Source organism: Papilio polytes, unplaced genomic scaffold, assembly GCF_000836215.1.
Source record: "Papilio polytes unplaced genomic scaffold, Ppol_1.0 DF822178.1, whole genome shotgun sequence".
Taxonomy (NCBI): Eukaryota; Metazoa; Arthropoda; class Insecta; order Lepidoptera; family Papilionidae; genus Papilio; species Papilio polytes.
In genome coordinates this window covers 4,649,784-4,665,444 of record NW_013527026.1, presented here as the reverse complement: position 1 = coordinate 4,665,444, position 15,661 = coordinate 4,649,784, and the positions used below count along the sequence as shown (strand labels likewise).

The 15,661-nt window shown below is 34.7% G+C and overlaps 2 protein-coding genes across 2 annotated transcripts; both read right to left on the bottom strand.

Moving 5' to 3' along the window:
- Window positions 1-2,283: 2,283 nt before the first annotated feature.
- On the bottom strand, window positions 2,284-6,822 carry LOC106106440 (myrosinase 1-like). The gene is made up of 6 exons (XM_013287019.1): window positions 6,785-6,822; window positions 6,447-6,565; window positions 5,129-5,799; window positions 4,523-4,828; window positions 3,198-3,436; window positions 2,284-2,564 (listed from the first exon to the last, which is right to left on the bottom strand). Exons 1-6 carry the CDS (start codon window positions 6,820-6,822, stop codon window positions 2,354-2,356), a joined length of 1,584 nt encoding a protein of 527 aa, XP_013142473.1. The 3' UTR covers window positions 2,284-2,353.
- A 1,328-nt stretch (window positions 6,823-8,150) lies between these two features.
- LOC106106439 (myrosinase 1-like) lies at window positions 8,151-13,308 on the bottom strand. Its single transcript, XM_013287018.1, has 7 exons — window positions 13,210-13,308; window positions 12,848-12,942; window positions 12,497-12,603; window positions 10,853-11,523; window positions 10,311-10,616; window positions 8,875-9,113; window positions 8,151-8,368 (listed from the first exon to the last, which is right to left on the bottom strand). Exons 1-7 carry the CDS (start codon window positions 13,306-13,308, stop codon window positions 8,161-8,163), a joined length of 1,725 nt encoding a protein of 574 aa, XP_013142472.1. The 3' UTR covers window positions 8,151-8,160.
- Between the last annotated feature and the right edge of the window lie 2,353 nt (window positions 13,309-15,661).

Here is a 15,661-nt window from a genome sequence, read left to right as displayed (position 1 = left end):
CCGTTGGCTGACAGATAATAAAAGATTATAAAAAAAATGATGCTGTATTGGAATGAAAATTAGAGAAAATTGTTTAAAAATTTATATTGAAATATAATTTATAGTTATGCCAAATTAATAAAATATTAATTTACCACTGAACTGAAATCTAAAAAAATTAGGAATTTAAATTAATATTTTTTTTATAAGTAAAGAGTGTTTAAATTAAAGATCAATTGACTCAATAAGAGAATGAGAGATATTATAGAATTTATTTAAATAACCAACGTCAAAATTGTAAACATAAATAATTAATCAGTGGCGTGAAATTGCTATTCTTTTTTTACAGGGGTATGAAAACGACGATTTATTAACTATTTCTACTCCCCATTGAAGGAAAGGTTAGTTTACTACGATTATTTATGCAAAGTGCGCAGTTTCTCTGGTTAGTGCGCGCATGCGTAGTGCGAGAGATTTACTATTTACGTATGTCATAGTCCATTTCATAAGTCGATATCAATCGTACGCGATGGACAATATTCCATACTTTTACTAATGCCCGATTTACACTCGGCCAGTACAGTTCCACATTTTCAACAGCAAGTCGTTTATTGTATGAAGTCACTGGCGCTAGTTAGCGTTCACACTGTGCCAATAGATTGACGTCCAGATAATAAGTGTTACCTAAAAACTGTACTGGCCTAGTGTGAACCGAGCATTACTATACTTTATTCTCGTCAACAGAGTCTTTAGTCCGTATGAGGAGATTCCGCTCATGCTGTATAACGACTGAATTATTGGCTAAGCTAAGCTTAAGCTTACGATAAAAGCAAGATAACTTTAAAAAGAAAAAATATAGTTTTACTATTATTTCAACAAAATAAAAAAAAATCCTGAGTACAAATACATTTTTCACTGTCTAAAATTATGTTTAACAGTGGTAGAGACCGCTTTAACATCTTGGCACGAATGGGTAGACTCGTCCGGTGAAATGCCACGACCACACAGAAGACAGGCGTGAAGTGGGAGGAATTCCGCTTACAGTCTGATGAGTGTGCGTGCTGGAGGCATAATTATAGCCTCTTTCCCTATCAAACTTTTTCTTGTCAGGAAAAGAAAAGGATAGGAAGGGATTCTCTTCCGACGACTAAGGGTAGGCAACGCATCTTCACGTTAGTCTATGTCTACGGGCTGCGATTGCCTCGCCATTTTGGCGGATTCAGGTGACCGCCTGATTATTTGTAGATAAAAGATAATTTATAAATAGGGAAAAACAGCAACTTGAAACCAATTAGGAATTCCCATACATTTAAATACAAAGATAATTACAGATACAAAAAATAACTTATCACAAAATTACATTTTATATGATTGTATTGTCTGGTCTGATTTATGATATGATTAAATTAGGTAATTACTTAATGACATTAATTAGCACGTGATATTTGAATGTTTTTAATAATACATCTTACTATCTTACTAATACTATAAATGAGAAAGTTTAGATGGATGGATGGATGTTTGTTAGATTTTATAGTCTAAACGGCTTAACGGATCTGGAAGAAATTTGGCATAGATGTAGAGCATAGTCTGGAAGAACACGTAGATACTTGTTTTTGTATTTTTTTTTAATTCTACGCGGACGAAGTCGCGGGCGAAAGCTAGTTGTAATATAAAAATCAGACGATCTCAAACACAATAAAAATTATGATGTTCTTACAAAAAAATTAGTTATATTATTTACTAGCATTTCCTAACGACTTCCAGGGCATAGAATTTAAAAAAAACGCCTGTATTCCCAATTATCGTCCACTGAAAATCCCATCAAAACCAGTCCAACCGTTTCGAAGATTTCCCAGATCAAACAGAAACGCAACGCAATTCGGTTTTAACGTAATAATAGTTGATCACTTTTTTTAGAGTTTCTTAAAAGGTAAACGCAAAACAACCAAATCAAATTCATGTTTAATGTCCTTAAACATGTAATATTAGTATGGATATACATATAAATAAAACGATGTACATAATTTATTTACAACCGTTATTTTTAATTCTACAATTCAATTGTTAATTCTAACCTAAAAACTGTAGTTTATAACCCAACTGCGTCGTTTAGTTTAGTCGGCTACCAATATTTCGTAATTTCTTTGAAAATGTGTTAATGTGAACATTGCGATATGTATTCAAATTAAGTTTAATTTACATATTTATGAAGAAGTTTGTTTGACAAAAGTTAATTATAACACTTTTTACAAATTAGTGGACCCCATCGTTATTTCGATGATTTCATTCAAAGAGTTCAAATGAATTGTTTAATTAAATTTTATTACACTAATTAAGTTTAGACAAAGACTAGGTGTAGGTACAAAAAAAATTATACTAAAACTTTCTGTATTGCCAGTAATAAAAATATAAATATCGATGCATTTCTACCGGAAGCACTAGAGGGTGCGTAAGGATCAACATCAAAATCGTAATCGATAACTCTACTTCTTGCCATTTCTTTGTATACTAGAGCTGACTTCTTCGGCGTTCTTTTTCTTTCTGGATCGTCCATATCAACATCGTAGATACCGAATCTTATTCTGAGAACAAAACACAAAACTATCAAACATGAATTATTATTATTATATACACATCAGTATTATTAAACCGAGGGGTTTTCACTAATTTTCGTGATTACAGATAACATTTTTGTTATGTCATCGACAAAATTTGTATTGTCAAGTATATTCCGTCAAGGATATCTGACCCGGTGGGCATAAATTGAATTAAATTGTGATAGATAACTAGGGCCCTTCTGCCAATGTCAATAAAGTGTCACAAGTTTCGTTCCTATTAAACAGTTCTATGGTGTATTGACCTACAAGTAGTGTGTCGACTACATGTAGGGTGATGACTAGTAGTCTATTGACTACGAGTGTGGTTGTCTCTGCCAGGGCGTGGCTGGGCGGAGGGCAGTCGGTCGTATTCCTGCAGTGGAGTGAAGCGGTTGTGTTCCGTTATTCTATTTTATCTGTGCAAAGGTGAAACACCACAAGTTCCTTAACTTTTAAACTTTTAAATGAGACAACATACAAACATACTCGAGACTCCGTCCGTAAAAATAAATTATAAATTAAATTAAAGATTGCGTGATTAAGATAACATTATTGATTATTTTAGATTATCAAGTAATTTATTAAGTATGATTAGTCATTTAAATTTTATCTACTTACGTGTATCCAGAAGTCCATTCAAAATTATCCATTAAACTCCATGCGAAGTGACCTTTGACATTAACACCTTGATCAATGGCATCAATAATGGCACTCAGATATTCCCTGTAATACCGCACTCTGTGGGTGTCATTGAGACCTCTGACAGACGGACAACCGTTCTCTGTTATGTATATCTTGGGAATATTGTAATTGTCTTTCAAGTGAATTAATAAATCGTAGAATCCACGGGCATATTCCTAAAAATTGTTTTTTTGATTGACATTAAAATAAATGGATAATGTTTTTATGCAGTTTAAAATAGTCAAATTAAATTATAGATAAAATATTTTTAGTGTTCCAGAAACTTCAACTAAACAGTGTCTAAGTTTCGCCCGCGACTCCATTCGCGTTTTATAAAAAAAAAAACAAAAATGAGTAGCCCACGTGTTCTTCCAGGCTATGCTCTACGTATATGCCAAATGTCATTAAAATCCGTTCAGCCGTTTAGGCTACAAAGACTAACAAGTAACGTAAGATAACTACGATGACGTCAATAATATCAACTAGCGGCCAAAATGTTAAAGCACGTGTTTTATTAAACAGTGCCTAACGATATTTTTGAGGTTATACAGATATAGATTAAGGTCCAAAATTAAAATTCAAATGTCACTACATCTACGTTATTATGAAACTGTAATTTTTACTAAATAGATAAAATATCGTAGATTATTAAATCGTTTCCTTCCTTAGATTAAAGTCATTTTGTCTTCATACTTCATCATTTATATTATCACGGTTTGATGAAAGATAATAAAATGATTTTCATTAATTCATAGAACTAATTATACTTCGTCCAACTTTTACGTAGTATTAATTACTTCTTCAGATTAAATTACGATTAAAATCTATAAAATACTTCTTTAATTAGATTTTTTTATAAAAACAATTGAATACTGGCCATGAATTTTTCGATTGAAAAATAAAAAAGCAACCAAATGCAATGAATTAATCCCTTTTTCCACTAGCGTTGTCATCGCAACTGCTATCGTAAGCCGTGCTAGTGAAAACCATGTCTATTATTATCGTTAATTACTACACTAATATCTTCTCAAGTAAGGCCTATGATTTATATTAATTTTATGTCTGATTGTTCATCTATAAAGCTGAATTTAAAAATGAAAATAAAAATCTGTTATCTCCCCAACCTTATCCTATTCCCGTAAGAGCGCACCGGATTTTCGTTCTCCACATAACTCTATCATACGTCATCTCAGTCATCACTCCCTTGAACATGTCACCCGGTATAATATGGATGTACAGCAAGGTATATAAATTAGACTTACATAAACATATCCCCCGTGGAAAAACCAAGAAGGATGGGGATAGTCTCCGTAAAAAGTATCATCTCGCAACGAAGGTACAAAGAAAGTACCGTTCAGAGATTCATTTCTATAAATAATTCTACTCGTATAGTGATTCAATCCAAGGAAATCGGCCGATCCTCTGATTGATTCGATCTGTTCTTCGGTGAACGGACGTAATCGTGATTCGTTAAGTCCCTGTCTAATACTCGCTGAGTTAACAAGATCAATCAACCGCTGGGGGAAGTTACCGCTCTCCGAAAATATCGGATTCATATGTTGACCGATCTGAAAAATACATAGATTAAATAAATTATAGAACTGACTTAAGGAATATTTTTTCTAAAATAACTTTATACAAATCCATCAGTAAGGGCTTGCGCACACTTGAATAACTATCGCAGAACTGTTTAGTCTCGCTTTGATTCCTATGAGATTATATGACGCACACTACTCAATTTTTAGTTGTGCAACTAAACAGTCGAATGGACTGCGAAACAATCGACAATTGCACAACAATAGTGCGATAGTTTAGTCAAACCCATTTTTATATTTCTTTCCACGATATACTACTTATTCAATACTCACATTGACAGATAGAAAATCTTGTAAAGCTTCTCTATCTGTAGCCGAATCACTTTCTGCTTCGCCCCATTCCATGCTTGTAACGAAACCGATTTCACCTCCTTGTGTGCTTTTAAACTCTGCCTCATAGATGCGGTATGCCTTAGCATGCGCTAGAAGTATATTCCTACTACACTCGTAGTACGCAACACCAGGTAAAGAAATCTGTGGCGCGTGTAGAGCCACCTCGTAGCCCAAATAACAATGGACATGAGCTTCATTTATAGTCAACCAGTGCTTTACTCTATCGCCGAAATGTTGAAACAAAACTCTCGAATAATCACCGAACCAATTAACAATTTCATCATTCATCCAACCTCCTTGTTCGTTCAAATTCTGAGGCAACTCCCAATGGTACATCGTCACGAATGGAGTTATACCGTTTGCTAGTAACTCATCTATCAATGCGTTGTAGTACGCAACGCCGTAAGGGTTCACGTAATCTGGTCGACCGTAAGGTAATATCCTCGGCCAGGATATGGAGAACCGGTAATTTTTGACACCAAGTTCTTTTAGCATTTCAACATCTCTTTTGTATAAGTAGTAAGATTTGGCAGCTGTGTCTCCGTTTGTCATGTCCTCGATGCGCTGTGGTGTGGTGCGCACGAGGTGATCCCACATAGACCATCCTTTACCTGTTAAAATAAAATATTCATCATCACCAGCTCGATATTTGTCCCCACTGAGGGGCTTGGAGCATACAAAAAAGTTAGGGGTGACTAGTCAACCACGTTGACCAAGTGCGGGTTGGTTGACTTTACACATATGTTTCAATTTCTGCAATATGTGTAGGATGCAGCGCGATGTTTTTCTTCACAGTAACAACGTCGGATAAATTATGTACATATGAATTTTGAAGAAATCGAAAACCACATTGGTGCAGCGGAATTCGAACCCAAGACCTGTAGATTTTGTAATCTACAGGTCTTGGGTTCGAATTCCGCTTGACTTGTGTCAAGTGCTTAAACCGCTGAGCCACTGACTCAAATAAAAGAACATCACCAATTTTTACCGTGAAATTACCTTTGCACAACACTATTATATCACTGTCTATGTTTTTTCAAAGGGAGTAATAGGAAAGACAATATGGTTTTATGAAAGTTTTTCGAAACTGGAAACCCTTAATTAGTATTTTGATAAATAACGAAATTCACTTCTCCCTTAGAATTAGACACAGTTGTAGTTACTTTTAACAAAATAATGGTATTCATTGGTTATATTTGGCACTATAATTATGAGACATTGTGAGTTTTTTTCCATTATAAAAAGTATAAAAACATACCATCAACATTCCAAGCCCCTTCTATTTGATAAGATGATGTCGCGGCTCCAAATTCAAAATCTGGTGGAAAAGTTTTTAGTCCTCCGCATGTTGATAAACCAAGCAACCTACAATAAAAACTAAAAATATAACCTTAAACTTAGAATAAAAATCATGTACTTTTAAAATAACCAGCGTTAATTTGGATCAAAATAAATGCAATGATGTAAATTTTTATGAGACTGTTGAAAATGTTAGCTTTTTTACTATAAATGTAGGCCAAAATCGGTAAAGAAGAGTTCAGACATTATTCGTTTTTAAAAAAAATGGTTAATGTATATGGCTTTAATTGTCCTTACATTAGGAAGAAAACTAAATCCGATAGATGGCGTTTCATTTTCCTTATGTCCACTAACCGTTTTAACTATTTTTATGCACAAAGTCCCTTTATATTCTAATTCTATTATCAGAATATATTTATAGTATTTACGTAATACGTAATCATTTTATAATTAGGGGTGACATTCACATTTTATTACTACATTTTATTTTTACTACCTCTTGATCGCCTATTCATCCGCGTGGAAATAAAATTTGTAATAATTATAGATATATAGATATTACTCAGTGATATCGTAGCTAATTGTTGGTGAAAGAATTATTTTAATCGGCCTAGTAGTTTTTGAGTTATTTCACTATATACAAAAATACAAATATTTCCTCTTTATAATATTAGCATGGTTTTTTATGTATACATTTTTGTACTACACACACCTAAATTAAACAAATTCAAGTGTGCTTCCGCATTTAGTATTCGTTTTTTAACGTTGGTAGCCCTGAATATCACTATCTAAGAAAATTCATTCATTCCTCGTATCGTTTAATAATCTATTTTATCGCACTTATATATTTAATTAAAAATTTTAAAAATTATCTCTTTCCTTAAATCAAGTCGTTCCACTTTTTCCTCAATCTGCATAAAATCAGACGTAATACAATTAATTAACTTTATTTAACTTTGCAATTACAAAGCCTATATGAAGACATTGATAAATGTTTGAAACATATTCTCTTTGGTTTGGAAGATTCTTCTTTTCTATCTAATCTTACGTTGGAGAGAGGGGGCCTCTCGGCAAATATCACGCTTTTTTTCTGATTCAAACAAAAAAAAAATTACTATTTTGCTCCATTTAATTCAGACTGTTAATGCTTAAGATTTAATCTTAAGCGTAATCGTAATACGATTAAGATCATTTACTAATTCTTTCGAAAGAGAATGCGTCTAGTACAAGAGCTGCTAATATGTCGGATTGTTAGCGACACTTATAAAGCGAATTGTTTAAGATTCGATTCAGTATTCTGCCGCAAGGAAGTCCATTTGACCATGGGCCATCAAAATATTACAAGACAGCCTTTACGCTTTTACCTTTTGTATTATTTCGTGAAAATCATAAGGTAACGTTAAGTCTGTCAGCCAAATATATAGTGAATATGTTGTAGTCTCGGTTCGGCCTTAATTTCGGTTTCGGTATACCCAAAACATAGTGTTCGTAAATTTTCGTGCGTCGTTCGGTAAACTTCGCAGCTAACTCGGGCTTAAATGAATGGATAACAATGCAATAACTAAAATATCAATTTAATAACAAACAAATTAAACTTACAAAATAAATAACAAATATAAATATTAATATTTAAACTATCTTTAAAAATAATTACAATATAAATACATTTTAATCTATAATAAACATTTCAATGTTGCCAGTAAAATTATAAATATCGAAGCGTCTCTTCTGTAGGCATTTGATAGTGAGTAAGGATCTGGATTATAATTATAATCTATGACTCTGGTACTGATTATATCTTTATAAACGAGCGCTGATTTTTTAGGATGTCTCGTTCTTTCTGGATCATCCATATCAATTTCGTAAATACCAAATCTTAATCTGAAAAAAAAAACAAAATAAACATGTAGATTTTACCATAAATAAAGAAATAGCTTAACCAGAAATATAAAAAGTCTCATCATATTATGGAAAAATTTAGAATTGATTCACACATTATAATGTAATGTCATAAAGATATACTTTCATATTCTTAGTTAGGGTACACCAAAATGAGTTTCGTAAGTACAGTCGAGGAAATGCGCGGTGTACCATTTCAGGAAAAATTGCCTTGTTCATTGCAACAATACACTGCGGCTTCTTACATATAATTAAATAGATAGTAATATGTGCAAACGAAAAGATAGTAATGAAAAGCCGTGTTATCAATAACCGACTTTTATCATACATTTATAAGCTGCAATGTATTGATTTTTGTTCCGCATCTCGATTTAAAATGTGCAAACGATTGTAGCTGTTAGGATTAAATACTTCAGTTTCCCCGACTGTACCAAAGAATTTAAACGCTGTTATTATTTAAATTTCATTTCAGTATTCATTATACTTACACATAACCGAAACTCCATTCGAAATTGTCCATTAAACTCCAAGCAAAGTATGCCTTAACATTGACGCCTTCATACAAAGCGTCAAGCAAGGCATTTAAATAGTTCCTATAATATTGTACTCTTTGGTCATCATTACGTCCTGTTGATGTAGAGCAACCATTTTCTGTTATATAAATTTTCGGATTGTTATACGTATTCTTAAGGTATACCAATAAGTTGTAGAACCCGGGAGCGTATTCCTGTAAAAACAGTGCATTATAAAATTCACAGTAGAGCATCTTCACACGAATGGGCCGACTCGCACAGTCGTCCCATGGGAGCAACTTCGCGTACAGTCTGAAGAGTGTGCGTGCCGGAGGTCTTTAATCCCTTTACTACTCTTTTCTTATAAAAAGATGGGAAGGGAAAATGGATATGACAGAGGAGAAGACGCATAGAAATGAAAATCTCTTTATCAATTAAGACCAACGCATCTGGTATTGAGGATGCCTACGGGCAGCGAAAATTCGCCATTTTGGTGCGTTCAGGTGACTGCTTGTTCGTTAACGACATTATGATGACTAGTAGATGCAAACGTATGTTTTAAGAGTGCTAAATACAGTCAAAATCTATTATTCTCGTTGTTTCACTTTACTAGTTTTCTTTTTAATTTCTTGGTCAAGTGATATTGTACTGTTAGCTTAGGTCTTTGAACTGTTAGCGTGAAGTGCAGTTTGTCTTTATTTATTTGTTTAATTTTTATTATATCTTATCTAAAAGGTATCTTCCGTTATTAATGTAATACCTAGTTTCATCATTTACCAAGATAAGATCGCAAATTAAAGGATTAATAAAGGATAATCTTGTAAAATTGGTGTTTATAATACAAATTACTTTAAATTATTACATCATTAAAACAGCACCGGTTTTACCGCTACTAGCGCCTTAGGCGAGATTTATACGTTCTTACCAATATTAGGAGGGAGAAGGATTTACGGGCTTACGAGAGGCTAGTTTTGGCTCCCCTTTTTGTCTAAAGCTCTGGGCGCTCGCCCTACCTCCGACAAAAATTTTATATACATGTTACCTCCAATTATTTCGCCTTGCAGGAGACAGTTTTTAATAATAGGCACTGACGGCCAATCTAGTAAGAATGTACTATCATATTCCTATATTCCATTACATTATTTTGACAGTCAAAAGATGGTGGTGGTTACTTATTTGTCTAACGTCGGTAGAGGAAGACCTAGAAAGAGATGGATGGACATGAAGATAGATAGATTCACCTCGAGGACGAAAACTTGGTGCTTTCTTACAGGAGTAGGGTAAGGAAGGAGAGATGTTGATGCCATTTTGTCGGATTGAAAGTAGGATTCAAAGTCATGTCGTTTACACGCTGCGACCTACTCAAAAGTATTTACACAGTTTAGTCTACTTTAAGAATTAAGCCCACTTACGTAAACAAATCCAGTGTCCAAAGGCCACGAGGGATCGCTGTATTCCCCATAATGTGCATCATCATGATTAGATGGTACATGATATTTCCCTATAAGTGATTCATTTCTATACACAATTCTGGTTGTATAGTGATTCAGTCCTAGGAAATCAGCAGTCCCTCTCATGAATTCTACCTCCTCCTCCGTAAAGGGACGAAGTCGTGATGTATTGAGACCTTGGTTTAAACTCGCACCGTGGACTCTGTCTATCATACGCTGAGGATAGTTGCCCTTTTCTGAAAATATCGGGTCCATATATTGACCGATCTGAAATAATAAAATAGTCTTTATTTGCTATATTCATTTTGAATAGTATACATATTTAAATATCGTTTCAGGAGTTTGCCGTTAATGAATCATAAGGTAAACTTAAATAGTTTACTAAAAACTGTTACTGGTATCGACATAATCTACATGTTAAGCTAATCAAACACAATATCACCTTTATCGATAAATATTACAATACAAACAATATAAAGTGTTATCTTTACAAGTTTACTTACGTTGAACGCCAAAAAGTCTTGCACCGCTTCAAGGTCATCTTCTGAATTACTTTCAGGCATCGCCCACTCCATGCTGACGACAAACCCAACCTCACCTCTTTGAGAGCTTCTAAACTCGTCGTCATAAATATGATAAGCTTTAGCATTAGCTAGTAAAATATTTCTGCCACATTCGTAATAACCAACTCCTGGTGAAAAGATCCTAGGCGCATGTAGTGCTGTACCATAACCAAAGTAACAATGTATATGTGGCTCATTTATAGTCATCCAGTTCTTGACTCTATCACCAAAATTCTCGTACAAAACCCTCGCGTAATCCCCAAACCAATCGATTATTTGTTCATTCAACCAACCACCTTGTTCGTTTAAATTCTGAGGCAACTCCCAATGGTACATCGTGACGAAAGGAGTTATACCATTCGCTAGTAACTCATCTATTAATGCGTTGTAGTACGCCACGCCGTAAGGGTTCACGTAATCTGGTCGGCCGTAAGGTAATATCCTTGGCCAGGATATGGAGAACCGATAGTTGTCGACCCCCAGTTCTTTGAGCATTTGCACATCTCGTTTGTATAAGTAGTAAGAGTTTGCAGCGATATCACCAGTAGTGTTGTCCGCTATAAATTCTGGATCGGTGCGTACCAGATGGTCCCACATTGACCAGCCTTTGCCTGGGAATGATTAACAATCCTACTTGAAAAAACAAATCATCATCCACTTGCCCTTATCCCTTATGGAGGGTCGGCACAGTATGTGCTGCTCTTCCATACATCTCTATCAGCCGTCATATCTGAATCCACTCCTTTCTTAAGCATATCCTCTTTCACACAATCCATCCATACTTTCTTCGGCCTTCCTCTTCCTTTGTAGCCATCCACATTCAATCTTAACACTTTCTGGTTTATGTCCCCATCATTTCGTCGCATAACATGTCCATACCACGCTAACCTTTTGCTTCTCAATTTCTCCACCACTGGCGCTACTTTCAAACTTCCTCTAATGTACACATTCTTAACTTTATCCATTCTTGTCACACCACACATCCATCTTAACATACGCATCTCAGCCACATGCAATCTCTTTTCATCCGCAACTTTGGTGGGCCAACATTCAGATCCATACAATACGACAGGTCTTATGATGGACTTGTAGATCTGTCCCTTAAGCCTAAGAGGCATTCTTGGATCACAAGTCACACCAGTAACCTGTCGCCATTTCATCCAACGGACTGGACTAGAGAACCGAGGTACTTAAAGTCGGAGCAGGTTGGTAGAGGCACACCATTTAAGGCGATTGGAGAGAAGCTGGTCGGACCGCCAAAATCGCAAAAAAAAAACAAAAAAAAAAAACTTGAAAAAACAAAAGCACCCAAAAATATAATTCCATTAGAAAGCTACATTATCATTGAGTATTTAATACTAGATTTTTTCAATTCCGCGCTGACGAAGTCGAAAGCAACGGCTAGTATACTCGTATATTACTCCTACGTATACAATCGTACGTTTTTGACATTCTGGCATTTACACACTGTTAGTGTTTTGTTCAAATTACGAATTTAAACAAAAGCGTCGTTAATCTTAATTATGTTTAAAATTAACGTTAAATTATTTCTATGGGCACTATTAAATCGTAAATAAACCTCACCATCAACATTCCAAGCGCCTTCTATTTGATAAGAAGAGGTCGCGGCGCCAAATTCAAAGTCTTTCGGAAACGTCTTCACATTAGCGCAAGTTGCTAGACCCAGAAACCTGAAAATTTATTATTAAATTTAAAAATACAAAAATTATATTTATGTAATCGAAAAACGAAAAATAAGTATACTACTTCGAATAAGATCTTTTAAATGATTAATCCCCCCCCCCCCCTACACCTAGCGTAGACCATCGGCTGGTGATGCTAATGTTTACATCAATGTTAACAAGCTTGCAATCCAAACCACTTAACCAATTTTTTTTCGCTGGGAAAATGCATTTACGCAACCTCCCCTCTTACCAGGGATGGGGTATGTGGGACTCGCCGGCCAAGAAGAAGAAAATGGCCGGAATACCCACTAAAAACCCAGTGGTGTTCCTTTTATCCGCCAGTGGCTGGGTCACGGGAACGCTTGCACAATCTTAAACCACTTAACCACAGACAACCTGCACTTTACACTAAAACTCGAATATTCCAAAAATGCATTTGGTGAAACACTTCTTTTCAGAATTGACCTCGTATTGGTGCATTTTCAAAGATACGTGTGAAGTTAACCAACCAGCAGGAGTACAATGTGGTTCACTAAGTCACCCCTAACTTAGGGTAGACTCCGTCCCTCTCAGTGGAGACATATAATGAGCTGATGATTGTGTTAATGTTACCCATATTTTACAATCATCTTCCTGCATATCCTGATCCCGTAGGTCGGCGCAAAAGGTTTTTGTCCTCCACAAAACTCTATCATGCGACATCTCAGTCATCATTCCCTTCTTGATCATGTCACCTTTCACGCAATCCATCCACCCCTGTCTATGTCTACCTCTTCCGGTGTACCTCCCTCCATACTTATAACTAACGTTCTCCTTGTAACATTTAAATCATCCCTTCTCATAACATGTTTCTATTTTAACGTTTTTTATATCAATAAACTGTGTTAAAATTGCCCCTCATTTGTTTTATAAAATCGTAAACAATTTATTTGAATTTTACTATTCCCAGTCGAAATAATTAACGCTTTTTTATTTTTTAAACAAAAGCTATTTAAAATTTAATTTATAAAAGAAATAACAATGAATTGTGGTAAATTTTCGAAAAGCCATAGTATTTGATACGGAGGGTTCCGTGTAGATTTTGTAATTAGATGGCCCGAAAGCCGACACGGCAATTGCCGTAGCATTGGCAACACTGCTTGAGGATCTATATCTTTTCGTGAATAAAATGTATACGGATTGGAATAGTGGGATTTGTCTATTGTTAAAGATTAATAGAAAAACGGGATGGCAGTCCCCTGCCTTTTTCCACTTAGTTAAAGGGATTATTTTTCTCGCAAAAAAATCTAAATTGTGCACTAACTAAATATTAATTTACGGATAAATGTACTCACCAAATTAATGTCACGAGTTTGGTTAATTTAGCATGTTTCATTTTTAAAGCGATTTTGACTTTCTTTAAGATAAATGTTTTCAGTTTCGTATTTATATATGTTTTGCTGTTGTTATCTAAATACCCTCAGACCTATGTGTGTGCGATTTGTAAATTAGGGCTGACAAAAGTATAGTAATTACTAATTATCTACTTCTGAATAGAAGTGTTATAAAATAGACATGTTTGTAGAAACAGTTTATTCGTAGGTTACGTGTATTATACTGCTGTTTTGTTTATCGGCAACACGATGTTCTTTTCCTATTAAATTCGTTTTCATTCATTTTGTCTCTCTGACTGCTGATGTATCAATTAAAAAAAAATGTAGTTATATTTTCATTTTCATTTAAACATTTTTCGACAGTGGAAACCGTAAGATCAAACATTACCAACACCAGCATATTTTAAGGAAGTAAAAGAAATAAGTGTAGACTACTTATATCTTCCTTAAACAGTCCAAGAAATTCCTAAACTTTTCTATCAAAACCCTCTGTTTCCATTTCATTCCATTATTACCCGCCACAATGCATGCCCGCCTCGTCTTCTATTGTCCTCAGAAGAACAGGCATCACCAGCTTTTGATGAAGGGGGGAGGTGGCAAGGATTATTTTTTTATTCGCAGGGGGTCCACCAACAAGTCAAATAAGTAAGAAATAAGTCTCTCACAGGTTGATTACAACCCTATTTTTATCATTATCTTATAGACAATATTTTAGCATAATCTTTATATCGATTTAAAATCGTTAATAGCAAATTCAAGGTTCTATTTTATGTAAAAATGCCATATTAGTCTTGATACGAAGAATTTACTTTTCCTATGTAATGATGTGTCTAAAAAGTTTCGGTTTATTTACATACTTACGTAACAATCATCATATCTGAATTCACTTCCATAAGTATATCCTCTCTCACACAATCCATATATACTTTCTTCGGCCTTCCTCTACTTTTGTAACCATTCAATCTTGCTTATGTCCTCATCCTATCGTCGCATAACATGTATGGACATATTATATGAACCACGCTAACTTTTTGCTTCTCAATTTCAACAACAACTGGCGCTACTTTCAAATATTCTGTATTCACATTCTTAGCTTTAGCCCTTCTTGTTAGATCACACATACATCTTAACGTACGCATCTTAGTCACATGCAATCTCCTTTGTAGATCTGTAGATCTTGTAGATCTGTCCGTTTAGCTTAACTGGCATTCTTGGATCACACTAGAACTTCTCACCATTTCATCCAATCTACATTTATTGAACAATGCCATCATTTTCGTTTCCATCAAAAGCAGAAAGGTCGTTTGGCCAATTCGGTTTACCTAATTGGATATCTATATCCAAATCTATACTAATATAATAAAGTGTAAACACACTACTCCGGGGCGTGGGATGTCTGCAATCACACAATATTTTTGAATATTTTTTCTTACTAAAGAGCCCTACACTTACGACACGCTATATATTTTATGGGAAAGGGATTATAAACTACAAACTGCCAACATTAAGGAACCAAGGTTATTATGGTAACGGAAATTTTGACATTTGCAATTGAGAATTTGATAAATGTAAACAATAAAATAATTTATAATTTCATGCGGATATAGCACGGTAACAGCTAGTTTGTAATAAGGGGCGGAGTTTTTCCTGATTTATGGAACCTGGCATTTTTTCTGTAAGTAGGACACCGC